The sequence below is a fragment of the Anolis carolinensis genome, chromosome 6 (assembly GCF_035594765.1).
Source record: "Anolis carolinensis isolate JA03-04 chromosome 6, rAnoCar3.1.pri, whole genome shotgun sequence".
NCBI classification, from domain to species: domain Eukaryota; kingdom Metazoa; phylum Chordata; class Lepidosauria; order Squamata; family Dactyloidae; genus Anolis; species Anolis carolinensis.
The window spans coordinates 113831921-113855797 of NC_085846.1; the positions used below are offsets into that span (position 1 = coordinate 113831921).

General features: G+C 42.5%; 1 protein-coding gene across 2 annotated transcripts in view; it reads left to right on the forward strand.

Annotated features, from left to right (window-relative positions):
- The first annotated feature begins 22900 nt into the window (after positions 1–22900).
- aqp1 (aquaporin 1 (Colton blood group)) overlaps positions 22901–23877 on the forward strand; it is a 34472-nt gene continuing 33495 nt past the window's right edge. For both annotated transcript variants that reach the window (XM_062958257.1, XM_062958258.1), the window contains exon 1: positions 22901–23540. In XM_062958257.1, the coding sequence (XP_062814327.1) occupies positions 23151–23540 (390 nt within the window). In that variant the 5' untranslated portion in view covers positions 22901–23150. The remainder of the gene's footprint in view (positions 23541–23877) is intronic.

Below are 23877 nucleotides of genomic sequence, written 5' to 3' on the forward strand. Positions count from 1 at the left end.
GATCAGTTTTCCTGTCCAAAGAAAAGGCTGGAAGAGTAGAATTGCTGTGTTAAAGGCATATCATTGATTGGACTCCTTGTGATGTTACTATATTATTTATTTATTTATTTATTTATTTATTTATTTATTATATATCTAACATCCAGTACAACCTTGCACAAACATGAGATGTATGTGTCAAAGAATAAACTGGTATAACAATGGGATAAAATAAATAAATCTATACATCATTGGAAATGAGCTACTTTACAGTTTCAGCATGTTCATGGAAAGTTTGATATCCTGGATGAGAAACCAGACAACAATTTTATTGTCACATTTATGCAAGAACAGGGAAGCAATAGGAAATGCCTGACTCCACCCAGAATTTGCTAACTCTATTGTTACCTAGCCACTAAACTATGGAATGACTCTATCCACCCACATAATATAGTATTACCAGTAAACAACTAAAATCTAATGTCATCCACATGGCTTTTTGGTTAATTTCCCAAGTTGTTAAAGAAAAGTCCAAACATTTTGATAAATCTGTATTTTGATAAATCTGAGATTAGAAGGTTCCAAGAAAGTCTGAATTCTATTGGCTGGAATATACTGCCTGATAGTATGGTGGGGTCTCCTGCTCTAGAGGTTTTTTTTAACAGAGGATGGATGGGCATCTGTCAGGAGAGCTTGGAATTTGTATTCCTGCATGACAGAATGATGTTGGACTGTATGGCCCTGAGTGTCTGTTCCAGCCCTGGGATTCTAGGATTCAATGGTTAGCTCCAAGAAGGATATACCCGTTGAATCAGTTATTGAATTATGAATTAAAATATAAGTAAATCCCATCAATCCCTTAAGTCTACTGTAGTTAGTCTCAATTGTGAATAGAATTGTTATCGACCGCGTTTGGGGGATCGGGCCCCTTTAGAAGGAAGCCGATCCGGTCCTGAGGGAACGGACCTTGGCGAAGCCAAAAGAAGAATATAAGCCGCAATACAACCTGAAGCCTGGAATGAAGAAGGTCCGCCAAGTTGAAGGAAAATCCGCCAAGGAGGTTTTATTGAGCAATTCAGCTGAAAAGGACGCTAATAGTGATCATTCAATCTACTAGCGTAACATATGTTTCAAATAAAGTCATATTTATACAATGTTTCGGTCTGACAGCCCTTTGAATTTCCCGCCCCGCTTCCCTGCCCATCTGATCGCGGATAGGCTGAGAGGTTGAACGAGGCGGGCTTTCGTTTCCCGCCTTGCTCTGCTGGCCCAATGGGGAGCCGCTTTTTGTCCCTATTCGGGCCAATCAGAGAGGAGGAGGCGGGAGCTATTGAGACAATTGAGGTGACCGGACAGGAAATGTCAGATTAATTCTGGCCCAGCCAATTTCTAAAGGAATTTATGACACCCATCAAGGATGTCCGGGGTCCTGTCACGTTCACAGATTTTAGATATGTCTTTTGGGGCATCAGACGGGAAGTGGTGATGGTTGGTGATGAGCCGTCATTGACGGCCCCACAGGGTGCCTTCCTGCGGCGTCCTGGCCTGGGATATGACAATGTTTGCCCTGGGGGTGAGTCACCTTTAGGAATTTGGTGGCTCGCCCTATATTGTCCATGCGATCGGAATGAGATTGGATTAAACTGTGGCAGATTATCCTTTTGTTTTTGGGAAGGGAGGTCTGGGTCATAGGGCTGGAGTTCATGTTGGGGTCATAATATTTCCCATTTGATTTCATGTTCTGACAATTATATGGGATAAAATGAAAATTAAAATAAAGTTGGAACATAAACCCTGCTGGGAAGAATACATATTTTCCGGGGATCCCAAAGAGTATAAATACATATAGGCAGATAAATAGGTTTTAAGGAAATGAAGGAGAATCCATAAAGGTGGGTGACATTGCATAAAGGGGAATCATGAATGATATAAGCAATAGAAGACATTTGATAAGGACGAAGTTCACAACATCTGGGGAACCCGATATGGAAATTCATACAACAATGAGTCATGAGAGTGTCCAAGTACATAGAATATGGAAATTCACAAATACATGAGGAAAAGAGTTCATAAGGAATCCATAGAGATGGCATGGGGGTTGCAGTCTTTGGAAGCATAGGATTTCCATAAGTCCAGGGGTAGGTTTGGGGAAGAGTGTTCTTCTCCTTCATAAAAATCATGAAAAGTATGAATGAAGCGTGGAGGGCACCCGTCCGGGCACCCCTTGGCAGCTGTAGAGGGTGAGGGTCCTTGGAGAACTATGTCTCCCCCGCGAGAGAGCGATCCCCCCATCCCCAACTCACAGAAAGGGGCTAGGGATCTCTTAAAAACCATTCCGCGAGTCGCGGGGAGAGGAAAAACCCGGGATAAAGCAGCAGTTTAGCTTGAAAGGAGCCGTCGGTCCCGTTTGACAGTCAGCTGTTGAGGTGCTGAAAACTGGACCGATTCCGGTTCTGCTGGTTGTCTTCGAGTCAGGAGCCTTGGAAAGGGTTAGGACTAAAAGAGGAGCGTTCTAGGGGTAATTTTGATAGAGATATGAGCCAATTTATATCGACCGCCATGTTAATCTATGGCCGAGAAATCTCATCCGGATTTAAAGGGACGGGAGGGAGAGAAACTGCATGCAAAGGAGGGAGTCAGAGAAAAGATACAAAATAACCAGATAGAGAGTGTTACTGTTAAAATAAATGTTACTTTTATTGGGGGGATTTGTTACACAGTTCAGGGAAGAGGAAAATGAAGAAAAAAAGGTCTTTTAATAATAGTCTGTTGCGGTCCCGCTCCGTTCTTTTGGTGGGTGACCGGCGGAACTCTCTGCTGCGTTTTTTTAAATCAATTTGAAAGCTGGGGTGACGGTCATCAGAATTGGCACATTTTGTTTAGTGTGGTTTGTTTGTTGAAGCCTAAAGTTGTTTTAGAAGGAAAGTGTGGTCCCTGTCATTCTATACCCTCTAACCTCTCTAGTGGCAATTCCACCTAGGCTGTTAGATCCATATGGCAATCCGTTAAACAGTAGAAGGCAACACAGTTGGTTTTGTTGATTTCTTCTTCTGAAATATATCCTACAGCACCTGGTATTTGATGATGGTCATCCATCCAAATGCTAACCAGAGCTGACCTTGCTTTGTTTCCGAGATTAGATAGGATTTTGGATCAGATGGGATTTGGTACCTTTAGATACAACTAGAGCATTCCTAAAAGATGCCCATCCAATCTCTGCTTAAAGTCCTTCAAAGAAAAGAACCCACAACCTTTTCTATTGAATAGCTCTTACAATAATAATATAAACGTTTTTCTAACTGTTTTGTTGGAATCTCTTTTCATGTTCAAGTCTCTGAAGCAGCATAAAACAAGTCAGTTCAATCCATGATACCCTTCAGGTATTTAAAAGTGGCTTTCCAGTCTTCTTTCTCCAAGTAAAACATACCCAACTCCCTAAGACATTCCACATAAGGCTCAGTGTCCAGAACTCGGATCATCATGGTTGCTCTTCTCTTCCCACAACAGATAACCTAAGAAGTGCATTTCTCAAATATTTGACCTTCTATTAAAGGAACCAAGATGGTTGGGCTTGAGAAGAAGTGATGAAGCACTCTGGAAATTTTTTGCTGGCTGGAAGAGCTCTATCATAATCCCATCTAGCTTTCTAAGAGAGTGAACAGTAGCCAATCTCTTACCCTTACCTTCACCATTCCCTTTATCTTTTCCTTATGAGTCCTGTCTTATTTAGATGGCAAGCCTGAGAACAAGGAACACAGTCTATGTCTCCTCCTCCAAATCTCTTGGCGACACGTGGAAGACAGCACTGTCAGAACAGTCATCTCTGAATCCAAACTGTGGATTGTCATTTTCACTCTGTCCTTCATATGAAAAGGCTCTTCCGGGCAAAAGACATGGCAATCTGGTTATATGGCTATAGCCAGATAGACTCCTAATCATGAAGGAATGATCTGGGACCACCTGGGAGACCTTCAGAGATCCTGGAAGTTGATGTCATAATTGGGAGTCTAGTCGCTACATGGGACACTGGGAGTCTAGTCGCTACATGGCCACACAGCCTGAAAGACATACAACAACCCTGTGATCCCGGCCATGAAAGCCTTCGACAACATATTTGTCCATTGTCCTCACTCTCCACCAACCACTACATGACCATAGGAAAGTACAGGGTGCAGATGGATTCTCAGATGGTTTTGGGTTTTACACAAAGGAGGTAGAAAATTGTCCCCATGACCCAACACTGTTATAAGGATATGTTTGAAGGAGCTTTGAAAACAGTCCCACCAACTTCACTGTGCCTACCTCTGATCTATGTCACGACTTCCCCTTTGAACTTTCGGTGAGTGGAAAATTTGCCTGTTTGACAAGGGGTAGATGTTAATGTTAGTGACTTAAATTTTAAACGTGCCTTCAAATATGTAAAGCATCAAGAACTGGGGAGCGCAACAGAGTTCTTGCGACCCTGGAGAGGAATAGGTGTGGTAGTTTCCAGGACAGACCCCCCGGTCTTAAGGTTCTGCTTTTGAACGCCAGATCCGTCAACGGTAAGACAGCTGTCATTCAGGATTTGATCCTGGATGAGGGGGCGGATCTGGCATGCATCACCGAGACGTGGTTGGACGAGCTGGGTGGAGTGAATCTCACCCAGCTGTGTCCACCGGGTTTCGGGGTGCATCAGCAGGCCAGGGCTGGGGGGCGGGGAGGAGGAGTCGCGGTGATCTTTCGGCAGTCCATCGCCCTGATCAGATGCGCCGTTCCGCAATCTTCGAGGTTCGAGTGTGTCTTCTTGAAGGTGGGAGCCCGAGACAGCTTGGGGATTCTGCTGGTGTACCGTCCACCCCGCGACCCAGCAGTCTCTCTGTCTGAGCTAGCAGAAGTGGTCTCCAATTCGGCCCTGGTCTCCCAACAACTCATAGTTTTGGGAGACTTTAACATCCATGCCGAGACCACATTGACAGGTGCAGCTCAGGATTTCATGGTTGCCATGACGACCATGGGGCTGACTCAAGTTATATCTGGGCCCACACATCAGGCAGGACACATGCTGGACCTTGTCTTTATTGTGGACGGTGGGACAGTCAGAGTGGAAGAGCAAAATATCCTTCCATTGTCATGGTCTGACCATCATCTGATCTGTTTAAGTTTCGCCGTGTCTTCTAACCTCCGCAGGGGTGGTGGACCCACTAAGATGGTCCGCCCCAGGAGGCTGATGGATCCGGATGGACTCCTGAGGTCTCTTGGGGATCTTCCTGTTCTGGAGACTGGCGATCCTGTTGATGTCCTGGCTGATCGCTATAATAGTGAGCTGGCTAGGGCACTTGACACGATTGCTCCCGAACGTCCCCTCTCGCTTCGTAGAGTCACGCCGACTCCTTGGTTCACTGAGGAGCTGACTGTGATGAAGCGTGCAAGGAGGGAACTAGAGTGCATCTGGAGGAAATCTCAGGATGTGTCTGACCAAGCACGGGCTAAAGCCGCTATTAAGGCTTACTCCGTGGCTCTGCGAGCAGCCAGGAAAGCTTTCACGACTGCCCGCATAGCGTCTGCAGCCAACAGGCCATCGGAGTTGTTCCGAGTTGTTGGGGAGCTCCTGCGGCCTCCCGAGACCCAGGGGCTTCCTGATGACTTGGCAACTCGGTGCAGCGATTTCGCGCACCATTTTGCAGGCAAAGTTGCTCAGATACGCCGTGAGTTGGACTCCAGCTTAACTGTAGTTCCAGCGGAGGTAACCGAGGTACCTGTCTGTCCGATCTTGTGGGATTCTTTCCGGCTTGTTCTTCCTGATGACGTGGAGGGGATTCTTGGGTCTGTGAGGGCGAACACTTGCGCTCTGGATCCTTGTCCTTCTTGGCTGGTTAAGCTGGCCAAAGATGGGTTGTTGGATTGGTTTGTGGCTATTATAAATGCCTCCTTGGGTCAGGGGTCAGTTCCATCCTGCTTTAAGCAGGCAGTAGTAAAACCATTACTAAAAAAGACCTCTTTAGACCCATCTGTATGTAACAACTACAGACCAATTTCCAACCTCCCATTTTTGGGCAAGGTTCTGGAGCGGGTGGTTGCCATGCAGCTCCAGGAGTTCCTCGATGACACTGATTTTCTGGACCGCTAGCAGTCTGGCTTCAGGCCTGGGCACAGTACCGAGTTGGCTTTGGTCGCCTTGGTGGATGACCTCCGCAGGGAACTGGACAGGGGGAGTGTGACCCTGCTGGTTCTCTTGGACATCTCAGCGGCTTTCGATACCATCGACCATGGTATCCTTCTGGGGAGGCTCTCTGGGATGGGGCTCGGTGGCACAGTTCTGCTGTGGCTCCAGTCCCCACTCCCGATATCCCAGACCCGCCTTGTGGGAACAAGAGAGAGGGCCTTTTCTGCTGTGGCCCCCCGATTGTGGAATTCTCTGCCCGCGGAGATTAGGCAAGCCCCCACACTAGCAGCCTTCAAGAAAGACTTGAAAACATGGCTCTTTCGCTGCGCTTTTGGAGAGTAACCATTTTATATTTCTTTTCCGTTGCTCCCCCTAATATCTATCCTCCAGAATACCCCACTCCCTTATGACCCTGTTCGCTGTGGTTTTTATTTTTATGTCTTTCTCACCCTGAGTTTTAACTTAATGTTCATGTGATCTGCCCTTGTTTTTATTGTCTCCTTGTTTTATTTTGTAATGGATATTATTTACTGTATTGTTTATTGTATTGTGTTGTGCTGTTCTTTTATATGCTGTTTACATTGTATTGTTTTGGGCGTGGCCCCATGTAAGCCGCCCCGAGTCCCCATTGGGGAGATGGTGGCGGGGTATAAATAAAGTTTTATTATTATTATTATTATTATAGAGCACAGGAAGCTTCATGTGCATACAGACAGCGAATAGGGCCCAAATTCCACTATTTCTCCCGTCTAGAGAAGACTCATTGGATCTATTTGATTTACACATGTGCTCACTTATCATTCAATAGTTGATTCTTTGAGTCTCTTTTAGCCAGTAGTAACCCAAAGGATTCCAGTCAATGTGAACTGTACAAATTCAAAGTTTAATCAATCAAATGTAACCAATTACTCCGTTAATGTGATAAGATGACAAAAGGAACTTTCAAGTTTGATACATTTGAAGAATAATGAGTGGAAAAATCTATCTGAAATGTGGTGCGATCGAGATGCAAAGACATTGTGCCTTAACCCAGCTTTTTCCATATACTGTACATGCCAACATTTAATTTAACAGGTAGCCCTTCCTGGAATAATATTGTTAGGGTGCTCTTAACCTCCTCGCTTACCCATCACTTGCCCAAAGCCTCTGATATAGTTAATTAAAGCCTGCTAAATCCTCTTATGTGCATAGCCTTCCAGAATTGAGTGAGATCATTTCATTACAATTTTCTATGGACAATCTCTCCATTATATGCAGGGGAACATTAATAATGGAGCTAGAGTAGATTGCTTTGTGTGTTCATCAAAAGCCTTTTAACCTATATTCTGTGTGTGTTGTAGGACTCATCTCTAAGATGTTAACAATGAGCTTGTTCTTACCTTCCTAACTTCCCCATATTTATTTATTTACAGTATTTATATTCTGCCCTTCTCACCCCGAAGGGGACTCAGGGCAGATCACATTACACATATAAGGCAAACATTCCATGCCATGACATAGAACAAAGACAAAGACAAACGCAGGCTCCGAGCTGGCCTCAAACTCATGACCTCTTGGTCAGAGTGATTGGTCTCAGCTGGCTGCAGCTGGCTGCTCACCAGCTTGCGCCACAGCCAGGGTTCAAATAACCAATCAAAGATCTAGTCAAAATTGTTGGCTGATTGTGATATATAATATTGGCTGGCATTCAGCATTGCAATCATCAATTATAGTTAGAGATCCTTAAATGTATTTAGCAAGATGAGGTAGTCTTACTGTAAAGCTATGTATATTGCTTCTTCAGCCCACCTAAAAAGTCAATGCGCAGGTGAAGGAGGTCCATTCAACCTCTAGTCAGGTTGCAACAGTCACTAACTTCTGATGGGGTCCTGCTTCTGATTGTTCCAACTTGTGTTGAGATCATTCTTCTGATTGTTGCAACACGTGATGGGATCCTGCTTCTGATTACTGCTACTAAAACTGCTAAGGAGGATTGTAGAGACATATCTGGACAATATTTTTGCTGAATCTGGGGGAATGTGTCCAGATGGTCCAGCATATCCCTTTGCTGGCCCAACTCTTGTCCTCATGCTACCATGTGTGTGTCCGTGAGATCAACAAAGATGTTACTGGGTCACTCTACACCAGGCATGAGCAAACTTTGGCCCTCCAGGTCTTTTGAACTTTAACTCCCACAATTTCTAACAGCTGGTAGGATGTCAAAAATGCCTGGAGGGTCCAAGTTTGGCCATGCCTGGTGTAGAGTGACCTAGTAACATCCAATAACTACTTGAGTTTGAAACTCACCTTGTGTAGTTCAGAAAGGGGTTGCCATTACTTTTATTTGAGGCTGAAAGAATGGGACTTGCCCAAGATCACCCAGTAGGTTCCATGGCTGAGCCAGCATCTGAACCCTAGTCCCCAAGGGAATCCAAGCCCAACACTCAAGGATCCTAGTCCAGTAATACTAAAATGGGGTCTCAAAAATTACAAAAGAATTTTAATACAAAAGTTTAAAAGACATTCATTAAATAATCTTAAAAATTCTAATTAAAATTATTTCTAAAAGATGCAAAACAAAGGTAATGTGATATCATGGTTTGGATGGTGAGTAGGATTCTGGAATCTGTGGTTCAAATCTGCCCACTTGGCCATGGAAACTTACTGGGTAACCTACTGGGGCAAATCACACTCTCAATGGCAATCCTCCTCTGAAGGAATCTTGTCAAGAAAACCCCTGATAGGTTTGCCTCAGGGTCAGCATCAAAAAACTGAAAATAACAATATAGCATCACAACTAAGAAGAACCGCATGGCATAATGGTTTGACTGTGGGACTATGAGTCTGGAGATCAAGGTTTGAATTACTTGATGACCTTGGGTGACTAGCACTTTCTCTTGGCCTCAGAAAAAAGGCAATGGCAAACTTTTTCTGAATTAATCTTGCCAAGAAAATCATGTATTAGGTTCACCTTAGGGTTTCCAATTGTCAGAAACATCTTAAAGGCACTCAAGAACAACAAATCCTCATTAAGTTCTTCCTGCAGTAGCCATTTAATAATCAAATATCTAGTCAAAGCAGAAACATATTTGCCTGTTGGAGAAAAACACCAGAAAGGCTCCCAACCAAGCTGTTTTAGTCCAGCCTTTGATTGTGCCTGTACCTGATCTCACTGGGGATTCTGGGCCTGTTAGGCAACCTTATGATGACACTGGGGATTCTGGATCAGCAAGCCAGCAGGAAAATAAAGAGATTGTAAGCCCTGAGAATGAGAGCTCTCTGTTCGAGGGAGGCCACATTCCAGAAAGGCAAGGTCAGAGACAGAACTGAGCTCAGAGGATGAAAATCCAGATGGATGGACTAATGAGCAGTTAGATAGGAGATATATGTTCCATCAACATACAGCTTCTCAAGAGAGAATACAAAAATTAAGCTGCTTATTAGCAAAAAAAATCCTTATCAGCTTCTCAAGGGAAACAGCACGATTTTCTGTCTATATTAGCAAAACCAGCAGGTAACTTCGTCAGTCTAGGCAACATTGGTGTGAGAGAATAGAACTTCTGCCAAGTCAAATATTCTAAGGGATTTCTAGTTCCATCTTTCCTTGTGTTCATGTTTCAAGTTTCTAAAGACTGTTCCTGAATCATATCTTTTGGATCTATCTTGCTTTTGTATTCCTGGTGTTTGATGTTATAATGTATTTTGAATTCTGAGGATTATTCCTGATCTTTGGACTTTGGTTTTTTTAAAAATATATACTATTTTGCTGAATTGAGCTCTCTCTCTCTCTCTCTCTCTCTCTCTCTCTCTCTCTCTCTCTCTCTCTGTGTGTGTGTGTGTGTGTGTGTGTGTGTATATATATATATATTCTTCAATAAACTGCTTTGCTATTTTACCTCTGACTGGAGTGTGTGTTAAGTTCAGAGGTGAATCCCAGCCTTGAAAGGCAACACAAGTCTCTTATGAGAGACATTCCTTAGTCAACGAGAAGACCTCTCCCATGTTCTCCCCAGATGTCCCTGTGATAACAGTTGGATTAATAAAGATATTTCCACAACATGACACTCCTACGCTTCTGTAAACACCAGTTTCCTTTTGCTTCTACTAATTCTCCTTCACTGAGTACTTGTTCTAGATTTCCACCCAGCCAAAGGGGAATTAGCTCTAAAGGAGATATAAGATCACCAGCAATAAACAGTGCTTGGAAAAGATGGCCAGCAACCATACATCTTACATTAGCTGCAACTACTTTCCATCTTGACTAAGGAAGTATTGGCACTGTAGAATTAATGCAGTTCGACACCGCTCTAACTGACATGGGTCAATATTATTGAATCTCGGGATTCGTAGTCTCCAGCACACTTTGGCAGAGAAGAATAAAGACTTTGTAAAACCACAACTCCAATCATTCCATAGCATTGAGCTATGGCAACTAAAGTGATGTCAAACTGCATTAATTCTATAGTGCTAATGCACCCTAAATGTCCATTGATTTGAGGATTTGGTGTAAGTAAAATTACATTTGGATATAACCCAATGACAAATCAATCTGCCATTTTTAAACAAAACATGTATTTTCCAGTTGTACAGCTCTCTCCTTCCTTCCTTCCTTCCTTCCTTCCTTCCTTCCTTCCTTCCTTCCTTCCTTCCTTCCTTCCTTCCTTCCTTCTCCTCATTTTTGAAGCTGTCAGAAATTTGAGAAGTTTTCCAAATGTAGTTACACCATGGTTTTATCTAAGGACATCAGTCTATTGTTGGTATTATTTTTGACCCCCTTCTTACTGGTCTATAACAAGGAATTTCTTTTCACGTGTGCTGTGAATGCATCTACATTGTAGAATTAATGTAGCTTGACACAAGCGCCATGATTCAATGTGATAGGATGCTGGGATTTATAGTTTGGTGAGGCATCAGCACCCTTTGGATGAGACGGGTACAGACAGAGGAGGAAGTTTGTGAGATAATCCATAGGACCAGTGCCCATTTAATGAGCTGTTGTCATCAGGTTCTCATTAGAAGAGACAGGTATAATAATATTGAAATGCATGGATGTATAATTCCTGGAATGTATTTCTGGCCTCCAATGAATAGAGGTCCAGAGAGATGAAGGAGATTAAGGTAAAAAGAAAAAAAATACAGGGTGATGGAGGTGAGCAGAGGATCACAATGGGTAATAAATAATGTGAGCCTGGGGCAGTTACTTTGGGATTCATTGTCTTGAATCCCATTGGTTAATCCCAACTATTGCAAGTATTGAATGAGCTGTTGAGTGATGAGTCAACAGGTTTGGTGGGTAAATTGATTTCCAAAATCTGACTCAGAAACTTTTTGAAGCTGCTGCTGCTACTGCTCTTCTTCACCTCCTCCTCCTCCTCCTCCTCCTCCTCCTCCTCCTCCTCCTCCTCCTCCTCCTCCTCCTCCTCCATCATCATCATCATCATCATAACAACTAGGTTGTTGTGGTTGTAGAGATGTAGTGCTTTGAGCACTGGTCTACAAGTCTGAAGACCAGGGTTCGAACCCCAACTTGGCCATAGAAAACCAATGGATATGTATAAGCCACACTTCTCCCCCTCAGAGAAAGACAAAGGCAAACCTTGGAGTTGTTCAAGGTAACTTCATCATGGGGGTCTTTGGGGCTGAGAGTATGTGACTTGGCCAAGCTTACCCATTAATTTCCACAGCTGAACAGGGATTTGAACTCTGATCTCCAGAGCTGTAGTCCAAAACTCAAATCATTACACCTCTCTGGTTCTTCATATGCAGAATGACCCCATTTTAATTCCTGAAGATGCAAATCCCACATAAGAAGCTGCAACTCCTCATCAGGACTCTGCCCGAAACCTTTAAGATCATAACTACAAAAAAATAAATGGATGACTGCAGGACTAGGCAGACATGGAAGGGTTAAACACTCAAAGCTCTGGGAATGAATCTGGCTCGTTTGGGTTCCCTTCCCACATTTTAAATGTTTAAGCATTTCCATCCCACGTAGTAAGACACTTCCAAATTGTGGTAAATTTTCTCACCAGAAACAAATGGAAATGTAACTCTCAACCCATCCCTACGTGTTTCCTTATTCAAAACTCATCTAAGGGGAGATGAATTATTGAGAAGACATCTCTGCTGAACAGCACCATTAGGGACAGAGGGGGAAATTCTCTCCATTAACTCCCTTTTTAAAAAAAGTGGATTGAACTCATCCATGTATTTCTGAGCGAGCAGAGAAATGGACAAAATTTGCAATCCGGAATCTGAATATTTGAAGGCTGGTGCTACTTTCCAAGAGGAAAGAGAAAGAGAAGGAAAGAAAGGTGTTTGATAGCATGAAGATGTTCAAGAAAGGTGCAACCCCTCTACATAGGTTCTGCAAATGTAGATTTACTCATATTGGGTTTACACTGACACATTATTCTTGGGCTGATCCAGTGTGGTTTACACCAGATTGGCCCTAGTATGGATCCGGCAGGCACTCACCCAACTGCTACAGAGGCAGAAGTCGCGACTGCCCAGTGGCACACAATCACTGGACAGCCACCCTTACTGTACTCTCCAGTCCTCTATGTCACGGTGATCTCTGGCCATGACATGGTCCTACCTGTTGCAATTCACCTGCAGTGACATCAGTCACAGGAATGGAGTGACGAGGAAGGAGGGAGAGGAAGAGGCACCCCTTCCTTCCTCACTTGCTCTGTTACCAACATCTCTGCAGGAAACAACTGACAGGTAGGGCCATGTCATGGTCAGAGATCAATGTGACACACAGGAGGGGAGAGATGCCATGTGCCACTTGAGCCCAAGGGTTTAGATTATCTCTAGACTTTGGATAATGTGGGGCAAGGTATCCATGTCTCATGTCTATTTATTTATTTATTTATTTATTTATTTATTTATTTATTTATTTATTTACAGTATTTATATTCTGACTCCGGGCAGATCACAATGCACATATGTATGGCAAACATTCAATGCCATTAGACAAACAACACCCACACAGACAGACACAGAGGCTATTTAACTTCCCAGCTTCTGGCTTGTAAGGGTATGCTCGATTCCGGCTACAGCTGCTGCTTCATCATCCACTGTGACAACAAGTCCTTTTAATGGAGTACTTCCTCATCCAGTGTTGTAAATCAGTTAAATTAGCCTCCCCGCATAAGCGGTCCCTAAATTTTCCTACTTGACAGATGCAACTGTCTTACGGGTTGCTTAGGTCAACAACGAGCTGGGCTATTTTTTATTTTAATTGTCAGGTGCTCACTCTGACACAGGCTGGCCTCGAACTCATGACCTCTTGGTGATAGTGATTTATTGCAGCTGGCTCCTAACCAGCCTGCGCCACAGCCCCACTCAAGTCCCTTGGATAATTTCAAGTTCAGACTAAAACCCAGGAAAAGGAAAAGGAAGAGGAACCAGATCCGAGGGGGAAATGAAGTGGGTCATGGAACCATTCCTTTTTCTGCATGCCATGAGTATCTGTTTTGAATGGCCAAAGAAAGGGAAGCACCGGGCAAAACACCTGCTTACCTTTTGAGGATGGGGCTGCCTCATGAAAATTCAGGAAGTGAGGGCGGTTGCACAAGCTTGTGAATAAGGAAAACCATGAGTGTACAACCTGTGATACTGAAAGGTCAACTGTAGCACATTTGAGTACTGAGGTTCTATTTATTTACAGTATTTATATTCTGCCCTTCTCACCCCGAAGGGGACTCAGGACGGATCACAATGTACACATACAAGGCAAACATTCAATGCCATACGAACATAGATACAGAGACAAAGACAGAGACACAGAGGCAATTTAACCTTCTCCAGCTTCCAGCTTCCTGAGGGTATGCTCGATTCTGGCCACAGGGGGAGCAGCTGCTTCAACATCCACTGTGATGCCAACTTCCTCATTCCAAACGCTGCTGGATGATTTTTATGTTGTTATAAATTAGTTAAATTAGCCTCCCCACATAGTGGTACCTAAATTTCCTACTTCATAGATGCAACTATCTTTCGGGTTGCTTAGGTCAACAACGAGCTGGGCTATTTTTTTATTTTAATGGTCAAGTGCTCACCCTGACATGGGCTGGCCTCAAACTTATGACCTCTTGGTCATAGTGATTTATTGCAGCTGGCTACTAACCAGCCTGTGCCACAGCCCGGCTCAAGTCCCTTGGATAATTTCAAGTTCAGACTAAAACCCAGAATATATCCACAGCCCTGCTGACAAATAAGATCCCATCTGCTTCTGTACAATGCCTTCTTTCTTTAACATTTAGTCATCTAAAGTGGAGCACGGATCCAGCTGCATCTTATGTACTTTTCTGAACAGTGAACATTATGGCAGTGAAGCAGGATATGCTTTTATTACAAACAAAAAAACACCCCAGTTCCACCCAAAGCAGCTGATTTGTGAATGGATTTTGTGTTCCAAGGACTCTTTTTGTTTCTTCCTCGATCAGCCCGTTGAGGAAAGGGATGTCAGCATTTTTAAAACAGTGAAAGAAAAAGACCTTTGAAAAGGGAGTTTTTCAAAACTGTTCAGGGGACCGACTTGGAGTCGGAGATCTGAATTGACTGAGATGTATCCATAGGGAAAGGTTTCCCTTTGTTTATTTGTTTTGGTTCCTAAGGAAAGTCCACTGCAGGATCCCCAGGATCGTTTGCAAACAAAGTCATGTCATCCACATTTTTCTTGTACCATTATGTCCAAATCTTAGGCCCTTGGATATATATTCAGAAATCTGTCTCCTTGGTGACAAAAGAAACAGCTGAATCCTGGAAGAAAGCATATTGAAATATGCAGCAAAAAAAGAGAAGTGAATATTCTCTCGATATGAATGTGCAGCCCTTTTAAAAATTTATCCTGGAAGCTACTCTTCATATTGCTTGGATCATTTCCACCTTATGGCAACCTCAAAGCAAACCCTTCAAAGGGTTTTCTTGGCAAGATTTGTTCAGGGAGAGTTTGCCTTTGCCTTCCTCTGAGGCTGAGAGAGTGTGATTTCTCCACTGTCATCCAATGGCTTTCCATGGCCAGGTGGAGATTCAAACACTGTTCTTCCAATGTCCTAAGTCCAACACTCAAAACCCTACACCACTCTGGCTTTCTGCTTCATATCTACAGTACAGTGTCACTTATCCAACACTCGCTTATCCAACATTCTGGATTATCCAACGCATTTTGTAGTCAATGTTTTCAATAAATTGTGATATTTTGTGCTAAATTTGTAAATACAGTAATTACTATTATAAACATTACTGTGTATTGAACTACTTTTTCTGTCAAATTTGTTGTATAACATGATGTTTTGGAGCTTAATTTGTAAAATCATAATGTAATTTGATTTTTAATAGGCTTTTCCTTAATCCCTTCTTATTATCCAATGTTCTGCTGGCCCGTTTATGTTGGATAAGTGAGACTCTACTGTATCTTTAACTGAATATGATTGAGCTATCTTTGAAGATACTTCAACAATGCTAAAGATGGAACCAAGCTTATTTTTTGTTGCATCGGAGATTTTAATATCAAACAGCAGATTTCAATGACAAGAAAAGAGATTCCACCTAAACAACTGGAATAACCTCTTGGTTTTAAAAACTCAAACCAGTGGAATTGGGCTACCTCAAAAGCCGGTGGTAGACTCTCTTTCTTTGAAGATCTGTAAATAGTAGTTGGGTAGCTTTCTTTTGAGAGGACTTAAATTGCATATTAATGCATGGAAGGGAGCTGAGACTAGATGACCATTTTATTTCCTTCCAAGAGTCTGTGATTCTGTATCTTTCTGAGATCACTTTATCTCCAAGCCATTCACTAGGGATCTTCATTCTGTTGGGATGATCAAGTCACCCCTTTGAGCATCACAATTGCCTTGAGAGGTAGGATAGGATGGGAGAACTATCAGCCCATGATCACCTCCTGCTGAAGTAAAGTGGCAAAAGGCAGTTTGAAGGAAAAGAATGACAAGATGAAAAGCAGTCTATTAATAATAATAATAATAATAATAATAATAATAATAATAATAATAATTGACACAAAGACAGTATGGCACAGCAAATGAGATATATATGCTGGATTTCATATCACAGAATCACAAGTTGAACACTTCCCAAGCGTTTAGGACTGTGTGATGTATTTTCGGATGATGCTCGCAGATCCCAGTAAGGTGGTCTTTTGCAGTTGACAGATCGTAATTTTGTCAGTGTTTTCAAATGCCGGCTGAGATCTTTTGCATGGATCCTGTGCACCAGTTACCACGGGGACCACCTGTACCAGAGCTTTTGCAGTTCAATTTTGAGGTCCTGATAACAGTTGAATTTTTCTTGTTGTTTCTCATTAATTCAACTGTCACCTGGTATGGCGAGAGCAATAATGCAACCTTTTTTCTTTTCCACAACCATGAGGTCTGGTGTATTGTGTTCCAAAACTTTGTTGGTTTGGATTAGAAAGTCCCACAGTATTTTTGCGTGTTCATTTTCCGTTGTTGTTGTTGTTGTTGTTGTTGTTGTTGTTGTTGTTGTTGTTGTTATTGTTGTTGTATTAGTAGTATCCCGCTTTCCCCCCAGAACTGGGACTCAAGGCAGCACTGATACCCTCCTGCTTTGGGAAGGAAAGCATCTATGCCTCTCTTTCCCAAAACATACAAGGATTTATTGTGAAAATATGGCTTTGAACATGCATCACAGTGTCCAGGAAATGGAGAATCACCAGGATTATATTTCCCATAAATAATAGCCAAGCTGGGGAAAAATATTATTTTCATGGAGGACTACAATTCCAGGACTTCATAGCTCATGATCAAGTCCAAGGGAGGGTAACAAACGATCCAAGGTCTGGAGACAATGAATCACTCTGAGAATCATCTTAAAGAACTGGGGATGTTTAGCCTGGAGAAGAAAAGTTGAGATGAGACATGAGAGCCATGTATAAATATGTAAAATAGTGTCATAAGGAAGAGGGAGCAGACTCGTTTCCTTCTGCCCTGGAAACTAGGACTCAGAGCCATGGGTTCAAGTTACAGGAAAGGAGATTCCAACTGAACATTAGGAAGAACTTCCTGAACATGAGAGCAGTTCAACAGTGGAACTCTCTGTCTTGGAGTGTGATGGAAGCTCCTTTCTTGGAGACTATTAAACAGGCCAGATGGCCATCTGTCAGGGATTTTTTGATTGTGCTTTTCCTGCATGGCAAGGGGTTGGACTAGATGGTCCATGTGGTCTCTTCCAACTCTATGATTCTAGGAGGATCCTAGGAGTACAAATGTATTTATTTCAAGTTTTGATTCCCAGTTTCCCTTCAGTGATTGTCAACTTGTGGGTCCCAAGATGTTTTGGCCTTCAGCTCCCAGAAATCCTAACAGTTTCACTATGCCTGGCAAAATCAAATCAAGTCAAATCAAATTAAAATACCAGCAATAAGGTAAAGGTTTCCCCTGACGTTAAGTCCAGTCATGTCTGACTTTGGGGGTTGGTGCTCATCTCCATTTCTAAGCCGAAGAACCGGACTTGTCCGTAGACACCTCCAAGGTCATGTGGCCGGCATGACTGCATGGAGCGCCATTACCTTTCTGCCAGAGCGGTACCTATTGATCTACCCACATTCGCATGTTTTCGAACTGCTAGGTTGGCAGGAGCTGGAGCTAACAGCAGGCGCTCACTCCACTCCCGGGATTTGAACCTGGGACCTTTCGGTCTCCAAGTTCAGCAGTTCAGCGCTTTAATGCACTTCGCTACTGGGGCTCCTTTTACCAGCAATACATAACAAGAATAATTTTAAAACATCAACCAAAATTGCAACGATCATGTCGTTCAGATAAAACAACAACAGGTCTAACCAATGTGAAATGCACACAATCAGGGAATACTATGTGTTTATTTGTAAATAGATTCTTCCCTTTTCTATTTGAGTGTCTGTGTTTTTAATTTTCAATTTTCGATTTGTTAGATATAAGTTACATTTTTTGAAAATCTAAGGAAAAAGAAACACAAGAGTTACAGCCCAGGGTGTGACAATGGAGCAAAATGCAGCAAAGGGAGCAGGAGGGGGAAGGAACAACTTCCTTTGGGAGTGGAGGAGGGAAAACTGGAAAGAAAGAAAAAGGAAAAAGGGGGGTTGCACTAAAGGTTTACAGAGGAAACCAAAAGGTCAGAGAATACAGGGACGGGCTTTGTTTCATAGAGAAGAGGCTCACGGCAAAGGACAATTAAGGGGGACCAGAGAAAATGGGCATTGTGGCTGTGGGACCAAGTCTGGCCGGCCGGCAGCTTGAGTTAGGACAAAATGTTTTCCCCACCCCATCACCGAATAAGAAGGAGACTCTATTGAGAAAAATGGAAAGGCTGTATCAAATCTTCTAGACCATTCCCCATTTTGTGGACGCTGGGAAAGCAATTTCCCATTCACAAAGCTCTAGAGCAGGGGAAGGCAAATTATTTATTATTTATTTGTTTGTTATTTATTGTGCCCTTTAAGATTTGATTAAGTGTGTCTGACGTGTAGAATTAATGCAGTTTGACACAACTTTAACTACTATTGCTCTTTGCTATGGAATATTGGGAATTGTTATTTTACACAGTCTTTAGTATTCTCTACCAAAGTGTGTTGATGCCTCACGGCAACTCGCTAGATACCATGGCAGCTAAAGTGGTGTCAAACGGCATTCATTCTACAGTGTAGACCCACCCTAAGATTGTATCCTGTCATTTCTTGGAACCATCTTTCAAACCAGGAATAGGAAGGGATACACACACACACAGCAAGAATGTGCAGCAACCTCTGTTCTTTCCCTTGTCATTTTCATTCATATATATATATATATATATATATATATATATATAGTATATACCTGAGTATAAGCCTAGTTTTTCCGCCCTTTTTTAGGACTAAAAAAGCCCCTCTCGGCTTATACTCGGGTGAAGATCCTAGTTGGCTTATATTTGGGTCAGCTTATACTCTAGAATATGTGGTACATTTATTATTTTTCTCTATTATTATTAGTATTATTACATTTATTATTTTACTCTACTATTATTACATTTATTATTGTACTCTATTATTGTTGCTACTGTTACATTTATTTTACTCTATTTTTATTATTAATAATAATACATTTATTATTTCACTCTGATCTTATTATTGTTATTGCATTTATTATTCTACTCTATTTATTATTACATGTATTATTTTCTTGTATTTATTACTATTATTACATGTATTATTTTACTCTATTACTATTAAAAGGATACATAAGCACATTTACATCGAAGAAGATGAGAATAATGATTTAATCAGAGTTAGACAGTCTTATCTTAAATTAGAGCTTGATATAAATATTCAAAAACATTTAACCTACTGATGCCTCAATTAATGTAATTTTTTGGTATCTATTTTTATTTCTGAAATTTCCCACCCTCGGCTTATACTTGAGTCAACGATTTCCCAGTTTTTTGTGGTAAAATTAGATGCCTCGGCTTAAATTTGGGTCAGCTTATATTCGAGTATATACAGTATATGAAAATGACAAGGGAAAGAACAAAGTATGCTGCACATACCTGCCCCATACTTCATATTATGAGGACCCAGTAAGATGTTTATATAGCACTTGATTCATTCCATTGAGCACAGCCGAACCTGAGGTCCTTTCAGGTCACAAACTCAGTCGTGGCACCAGATTGGTGAATCTGAAAATGCGTTCATGCTAGAGCTGGCCACTCCTTCTTGTTTGAGAAGGGTTCATGTGGCATTTCCTACCGACAACATTATCACATTCCATCCATTGGTAAATTCCTCTCCATTCTACATTTCCATTTTTAAGGTAGCTGAGCGATGATACATTTCGTAGTGTTGTCTCAACTGGATAGAGTCCTGATTAACCCTTTTGTCATCCCATGGCTCCAGGTGCTTTTAAATATTCAGGTTTCCCTCTCCACCTTCCACTTTTCCCCATTCTCTTCAGCTTATTTCAGCTTCTACAAACTGAGCTCAAACTGCCAAAGTGTTTCTTCCTCCAGATATCTTAAACCACAATGTCCATAAGGACTTAGTTTTGGATAGCTCCTGGATATAAAATGCCCATAAATCTTGGGCTGCAAAAGTTTGCCTTCCTCAATTCTTCTAATATTTGATAGCTTTAGTATACTTAGGAATTGAAGTTCTGATTCTTTTCTAAATCTGTACTTTTTGTGTGCATCTTCTTATTTCAATAGAGGTAATACGGATTGTCAAAGGATCTCCACTCTTGACTAGCAGCTTCCATGTTTGAATCTGCTCTAGCTTTCGCTCCAGTTTAAAGGATCTTTCCAAGGTGCTGATCTCAAATATGTTTCAGCACCTGGGATAATTTCTTTAAAGTTTGGACTTCTGGGTTTTGTTTTGTTTTTTTTTTGCTGTATCCAAGGATTCTGTGTCATAGCTATGTTTCACAAAGGGTGTGTCTACATGTAGAATTAATTCACATTGACACCACTTTCACTACCATGGCTCAATGCTATCAAATCCTCAGAGGTGTAGCCGTTGATGGCCAAAGACCTTGGCATAGAAGGCCAAAGACCTTGCAAAACTACAGCTCCCAGGATACCATAGCATTGAGCTGTGGAAGTTCAAGTGGTGTTAAACTGCATCAATTCTACAGTGTAGATGCACTCAAAATTCTATTCATTAAATCCCTATTGAAAACTACCCGAGTTAATGCAGTGAAAGAGAGTATAGAAATACGTCAAATGCAATGAAAGAGCATAGAGATATGCCACAAAATAAACTAAACTAAAACAATGTCATAATTTTATCTCATCTTATCCTACTTTTTTGTTGTCTATCTTTCTAGTTGATCAACTACTAAACTTTGCCTGAACTTAATTTATACCTCTGCAGGAGGCTGTATTGGAAATCATTCAGAGACTGTTGCTGAGACTCAAGCGATTGTGTAAAGATGTGTCGGGAAACACCCGAAAAGCATAACAGCAGGCCGTTCATGCAGGAGGCATTGCAGATAAGGCCTGTGTTGTGAAGGCACAGAGCAAGACAATGTACAGAAGTCGTTTCTGAGTTTCGCCAGTCTCCGGCTGGGATACTATGAGTGCTGTCCTATGCTTGTCCACGCAGAAGTAAGTGGCACCAATTTCAGTGTGATTTGTTTGGTCATAAAGATGTTTTCAGAATTCAGCCCTCCATAGTTCATCCTTTCTTGGGTCTCTGCAAGTAGGTAATGAGCTATCACAAAGTTTTGGAAAAGGGGAAAAGTCAAGGAAGATACGTAAAGAATCTCAAGGAAAATTTAGAGGATTGGCAGTATCAGAAAAATTGCTTAGGGTGCATCTATAATGTAAAATTAATGCACACCACTTTAATTGCCATGGTTTAATGCTATGGTATCATAGGACTTGTAGCTTTCTGAAGTTCTTTGCCTTCTCTGCCAAGGAGTGCTGGTACCTCACCAAACAACAACTCCCAGGTTTCTATGGCAGTTAAAGTGGTGTCAAACTGCAGCAATTCTATAGTGTAGATGCGCACCTAGAATTCCCTGCCATTATCTCCCATTTCCTAAGAGTAAACCCCATCATACAAAATGAGACATGTGTTATTGAAAGCTTTCATGGCCAGAATCACTGGGTTGCTGTGAGTTTTCGGGCTCTATGGCCATGTTCCAGAAGCATTCTTTCCTGATGTTTTGCTCACATCTATGGCAGGCATCCTTAGAGGTGTGACGTCTGTGGGATACTAGGAAAGTGGGGTTTATATATCTGTGGAAAGGCCAGGTGGGAGAAAGAACTCTTGTCTGTTTGAGGCAAGTGTGAATGTTGTGATTAATCACCTTGATTAGCATTGAAAAGCCTTGCAGCTTCAAAGCCTGCCTGCTTCCTGCTTGGGGGAGTCATTTGTTGGAGGTGTTAGCTGATCCTGATTGCTTCATGTTTGGATTTCGCCCTGTTTTCAGAGACTTGTTTTTTTACTTACTGTCTTGATTTTAGAGTTTTTAAAATACTGGTCGCCAGATCTGGTTCATTTTCATGGTTTCCTCCTTTCTGTTGAAATTGTCCACCTGCTTCTTGTGAATTTCAATGGCTTCTCTGTGTCGTCTGACATGGTGTTTGTGAGAGTGGTCCAGCATTTCTGTGTTCTCAAATAATATCCTGTGTCCAGGTTGGTTGATCAGATGCTCTGCTATGGCTAACTTTTTTGTTTGTGTTAGTCTGCAGTGCTTTTCATGTTCCTTGATTCGTGTTTGGGCACTTCATTTGGTGGTCCCTATGCAGACTTCTTTCTAAGGAGAAGTGTGAAATTGTGCCATTATTCTGTTCAGTGTTTGAGAATGAGCCAAACCCTTATAGAGCTGAACGGGCAGAGATAAGCTTACGGTGTATTGCATATCAGTTGAAAAGTGTAAACCTCAAGTTATCGTTCCCCTTTTTTCTTTCTTTTTGCAACCTTGAAACTTTTTTTTGCTTCTAATGGCAATTCTCCTGATTAAGTTTGCTCTCCCTCCTCATTCACGGAAAAGGGAAGACCAAACGGCACTTAAGGATGTCAAGAGAGTCCAGAGAGATAAAGAGAGAAGGTGACAAGTGGGCAAAAAGGAAAACTTCTTCCAAAAGCTTCCCTTCAGCTTTATTTGGCTTCTGTTGGAAAGAGAAGTGGAGAAAGATGCGAGCCATGCCAAAGGCAACAGGCAGGCAGGCTTGTGGATCCCTCTTTTCTTTAAAAGCCTTTAAGAAGGACAAAACAACAGCAAAGATCAGAGTTTGCAAAGGAAAAGAAAGGAGTGGTTGCTGTCAGGGGGAGGGAAGCCGGTGAAGGAGGGAAGGGAAGGAGGGGGGTGAAGAAATTGGCAGGCGAGGGAGAACGGTGCCTTACATCAGTCCAACAGTCAGCATCCCGATGTTCTTTCCTTTTCCCTCCTCCAGACCACCCAAAGCCCTATAAATAATCGACTCTCCCCGTTGCCTCCTCAGACTCCTTCCTCCCAGCAAGGAAGCCTGTTGAGTTGGCAAAGGGTTGGAGAGGCAGAGGGAATAACAGGCTGAAGAAAGAAGCAGGACTGAAGAAGAAGGCACGGTAGCCAAGATGGCCAGCGAGATCAAGAAGAAGATGTTCTGGCGGGCCGTGGTGGCCGAGTTCTTCGGCATGAGCCTCTTCATCTTCATCAGCATCGGGGCGGCCTTGGGCTTCAATTTCCCCATCTCGAGCAACAAGACCTACACGCCGATGCAAGACAACGTGAAGGTCTCCTTGGCCTTCGGGATCTCCATCGCCACCATGGCCCAGAGCGTGGGCCACATCAGCGGGTGCCACTTGAACCCGGCCGTCACCTTGGGCCTCCTGCTCAGTTGCCAGATCAGCATCTTGCGGGCCGTCATGTACATTATCGCCCAGTGCCTTGGGGCCGTGGTGGCCACCGCCATCCTTTCGGGTGTCACGTCATCATTGCCAGACAACACCCTTGGGCTCAACCAGGTAAGTTTATCTACTTTTTCATTCATCACCAAAACAAGTTGGATAACTATCAACTATAGCCTCCAAACACGATGAGGTTGTTAATGGAGATCATCCTCCCCAATTAACCCGGGGCATGACTTTCAGCCCATCGAGCTGGAAAATCCATCCTTTGACCATCAATTTCATTAAAATTGACTCCAAAGGAAGGGTAGAGAAGCTTTCTGCTCCCGTTCAAGTGATGCTCAAATTAAGCCAAGCCAAAAAGAGGAGCACAAGTTGGAAGGACGCTGTGTTGATGTTTTTTTTTTCAACATGTTTTTTTTCTCCAACTAGGCTCCTAGTTATGCTTTAAATA